We start from the raw sequence: 4,627 nt of genomic DNA on the forward strand, positions 1-4,627 counted from the left end.
CTCCTCTCCCCGCCCCTGTTACTCTGCTGTCTCATCATAGCAAACTATGTTTCATTCTCATTGTTTCAATGCTAACCGTTATTTTAAAAAGACTTATTTAATATCTTAAATGGTATCCCACAAAAGAGTTAGCTGTCTGTTGTCCATATTCATACTCTGCCTTTGGTGACTTTGATGAGGAAGCTGCTTCCAATCCTTCCCTTCTTAACCCTCCTCTGACCCTGTGCCTGGACTCCTAGGTTAACCATCTTTACATCAAAACTGAGAATCTGGCTTCACTTTATGATTTTTTTTGTTTTGGAACATTTTACCATATTATAGCAGTTATAAAATATAAGTTATTGTAAAGGTGCATGTGTTTTAAACAAGATTTTTCATTTACAGTATTCTTCTTGAACTCATGATAATGTGACATGGGAATCTCAATGAATACTTTAGATCAGGGGTTCCCAACGTTTTTAGTGCCATGGACCAACACCATCAAGCAAGGGGTCCATGGAGCTCAGGTTGGGAACCCTTGCTTTAGATTTTCTTCCTTTTTGCAAGTGTCTCAGAGCAAATACTTTATGCAAGCATTAAGTGATGCAAGAGCATTAATACACTGGTGGTAATACTTTCCTCCTTGTTTATGGTAAAATTTGCATTTGATCTTGCATAACTGTCAGATAATATTTTTTATCTTTATGTTCTGCTATGGTACGAGCCAACAATGGGGAAATACCACTTTGAACTCATTTTAGATTTGTTACACCATCTGTCCATCATTCATCCCTGACTCCTGGATAAAGCTGGGAGAAACTGTCTTCTGGTCAATACAGGAATTTTTTTATCAAAAAATCCTCTATAGCCATCAAAGATGAATCGTTGAAGATCCTATCTGAACAATTTATCTAAGCTTCCTTCTGCTGTGAGCACAATGTAACCCTGTATGAACTGAGTGCATGGCAGCTGATTGAGCAGGAGCATAGCAACTTGTTTTCTAAGGAAGGCAGGACTTCTCTCAGAGCATTGCTTGCACCCGAGAAAAATAAAGGTGCTAAATGCTAGATAAACTCAGCAGGTCAGGCAGCATCTATGGAAGAAAATAAACAGTCGAAGTTTCGGGCTGACAAAACATCGACTGTTTATTTTCTTCCATAGATACTGCCTGACCTGCTGAGTTACTTTAACATTTTGCGTGTGTGTGTGTGTGTGTGTGTGTGTTTCTGTTTTCCAGCATCTGCATAATCTCCTGTGCCTCAACTAATGATGACTTCAGTGTAAACAGGTCACTGCCCACTCCTAGCTATACTCCATCATTCCTAGTATTTATCTTACTTGTATATCTTCACTTGATTCTCAATCTGTACCATCTCAGCAAAGCTACTGTGCAGTATGCCCACAGTGAAACACTGCACCTGTTGTATTCCCCTCCCCGTTGACATTTGTAACCCTTGGAGGACAATGGAGTGTAGCATTCAAGTAACAAGTGCAATCAAATGTCTGAAGAGGAACTCATCATACAGCTGAGGCCAAGGACATAATTGTCAGTAAAAACAATCAGCTTTCAGCAGAGGTGTTGGCAAACTAATTTGTGCCTCTTATTCACATTTGTATATGCTTATTTACTCAAATGTTTTAAAACATTTTGTATTATTTTTCAGACTGAACGAGACTTCTTCGGACGGCGGGTGGACAGAAATAAAATTGTTCTGACTTCAGGTATACTTACATAGTTACCCACTTTCTCACGAACAGCTGCCACACTTCTTATCATTTTGCTAGTACCTCCCTCCCCACCACTGCCCTTTTAATGAAACGCTGCCTTTTGACTGGGTTCCTTAACTTCTTGAATTGCCTTGAAGTATCTGGGAATTGATTGTTGATGTTTCATACTGCTGACAGAAACCCAGGCAAAAAAGTTATAAGGATATTAAGATATTTACTTGCATCATTTTTCTTTGAATGCTATTGATTTATTGGATATGGGAGATGTGTATTAAAATATGTATTACTAAGTAAGACTCTTTGAGGAAAGGTGGATGCCAGGGGTAGAAGCTTATATGGAACTTTTTCAACCAGAGTTGATAGTCCATCATCGGTTATACTGTATGTCCCCCCTTCCATATTACATTCATTGTGCAAGGAATTCAAAGCATGGATTTTCTAGCACCGAATGTTTGAGCTGGCTGTATTGCAGAGAGCAAAATATTCAACGTCTTGTTGCGGCTCTGCTGGACCCCAGTCACATAATTGCAAGAAGTGACTGGACAAAAATGCATTTTAAGACAATAGGTTTAGTAAGGTGGTATTAGTTCACTGAATCATTTACAAGAGAGGCCATTCAGCCAATCATGATTATACTGGCTCATTAAGAAACCTATCCAATTACTCCAATTCATAAACATGAGAAATTCTGCAGGCACTGGAAATCCAAAGGACCATGCACAGAATGCTGAAGGTATTCAGCAGGTCAGTCAGCATCCATGAAAATGAATAAACAGTCGACATTTCGGACCAAGACCCTTCTTCAGGACTGAGAAGGAAGGGGGAAGGTGCCGGAATAAAGGGGTTTGGGGGAGGCTCACTGGAAGGTGAGAGGTAAAGCCAGTTGGGTGAGAAAGGTCAAGGGCTGGAGATGAAGGAATCTGACAGGAGAATGGATCATAGGAGAAAAGGAAGGTCATCCAGGGGGAAGTAATAGGCAAGTGAGAAGAGGTAAAATGTCAGAATGGGGAATAAAGGAAGGGCGGGGGTTTGCTTACCAGAAGGAAAACTTGATATTCATGCCATCAGGTTGGAGGCTACCCAAACAGAATACATATAAGGTGTTGCTCCTCCACCCTGAAGGTGGCGTCATCTTGACACAAGCGGAGGCCATGGACCGACATGTCCAAATTATTCCAATTCCCCTACCCATTTTAGCTAGCCTTGGCCATTTTTCCTCTGCACACGTTTCCAGTTTTTTTTTTTTTGAAAATTATTATCGAATATGGTTTCACCAGCCATTCCGGCAGAGTCACAAATCATAACCCACTGTGCAAAAATAAACGTTAAGATCATTTACTAATTTTCTTACATCTGCACGTTTCTTCTTCATTATTCTTTCAAACTATTTAATTTCTATTAAATCCAGCATTTTTAGAGAATGTCATGTCCTCCTATCTGTCACTGAGATGAATTGGCAACTGACTGGAAACCCAGCAGTAGGTCCTGGTGGCCAGTATCACTTGTTGTTGTCAGTACAGCTTGGTCAGAATATAAAAATAATTCACTAATAGTTGTTCAGAGCAGTACGTTTCTTTCACCATCTCATTGTTTCCATGGTGACATGACTTTTGTTTTCCCCAGCAAAACAAAGTCTCTAATACTCTGTGAGGTTGATTGTTCAGTTGATGACTTACATATCAAACAAGCACTTAGTTTTTCAGTTTGATTTACCGCATCTCCAGAGGAGCAAGTTAGCATCATGCTGCATGAATTATCTCTGCAAACATCTTTCTCAGGGCTTATTTCTACATTTCAGTCGATATGTATAAATGACGTTGATCACTGAAAGTCAGCTGAGTTGTGGATATCTTGTTCCCACTTTGTTTGACTGAGGTAACACCTCTTTCTTACAAAAAGAATGTATTTTGGAGGTTTTTTTCTTCAGAAGTCTGCACTTGTAATAGCCTTGTTAGTGTACAAAGAACTCTGTCATTTTGCAAATAGATTTTGTGCAAAAGAATCCTGCCTAATAGGATTATGATTATGGCACTTCAAACTAACTTCGTACCTTATATTGTCAGTAAAATAAGACAACAGTCAGCCTATTAGCATTTAAGTCTTAATCTTGGATCTTTTGCATATTGAGGCAATATACAGCACCGTGCGTGTCTGCGAGTTTCCCTTCTGCTATCCTTTGTTCCTTAGATTTTGTGGTTTTCTAGTTATTTAGTGCATTGTGGCTATGTAATCCTGCAGACTGAGATGATAAGATGGTTGTTCTGTGTTATAGTCAGGATGGCAAAATCACACAGATATTAGACCATGTCCAAACTTGGAATAAAACCAGGTGCACATATTCCAGATATTCTTATATGATTTCCAATATTGCCTGAAATCCTGAAAGCAATTCAGGCTCAAGGACAGCTTCTACTCAATGTTAGTGGACCCCAAGCATGATAAGCTAGACTCCTGACCTCTGTCTACTTTATGACCTTGCACCTTATTGTTTGCCTGCACCACACTTCCTCTGTAACTATAACACTATACTGCATTCTCTCATTATTGTACCTGGTACTACATCAATGCAGTGGTGCGATGAATTGATATAAAAGGTATACGAGATCGGGTTTTCAATGTACCCTGGTACATGTGATAATAATAAACCAATTTACCAGTTGTCTCAGGGCATACAGGGATCGTGGAAGCTCCCAAGTACATTCTTTCTTTAAGTTGCCAGTTGTCCATTGTGAAAGTCCAAGAAGAAAATTTCGGCTGGGGATAACGTGTACAGTGTGGGAGAACTGTTACAATACAATTTTTGTATTTATAACATTCTTTATAGTTTAGTGCCAAATATAGCTGTCTGATTAAATGTACACATTCCATAAAATTCTGTCAATATATTGATTTTTGTCTCTCTTCCCTCGCTCCCCCACAG

The 4,627-nt window shown here is 39.3% G+C and overlaps 1 protein-coding gene across 1 annotated transcript in view; it reads left to right on the forward strand.

Moving 5' to 3' along the window:
• The window catches only part of chtf18 (CTF18, chromosome transmission fidelity factor 18 homolog (S. cerevisiae)), a 98,618-nt gene that overhangs the window by 93,225 nt on the left and 766 nt on the right, over nt 1–4,627 (forward strand). The window contains exon 21 of the mRNA XM_072269505.1: nt 1,644–1,701. Coding sequence (XP_072125606.1) covers nt 1,644–1,701 — 58 coding nt within the window. The remainder of the gene's footprint in view (nt 1–1,643; nt 1,702–4,627) is intronic.

The sequence above is a fragment of the Mobula birostris genome, chromosome 9 (genome assembly GCF_030028105.1).
Source record: "Mobula birostris isolate sMobBir1 chromosome 9, sMobBir1.hap1, whole genome shotgun sequence".
NCBI classification, from domain to species: Eukaryota; Metazoa; Chordata; class Chondrichthyes; order Myliobatiformes; family Myliobatidae; genus Mobula; species Mobula birostris.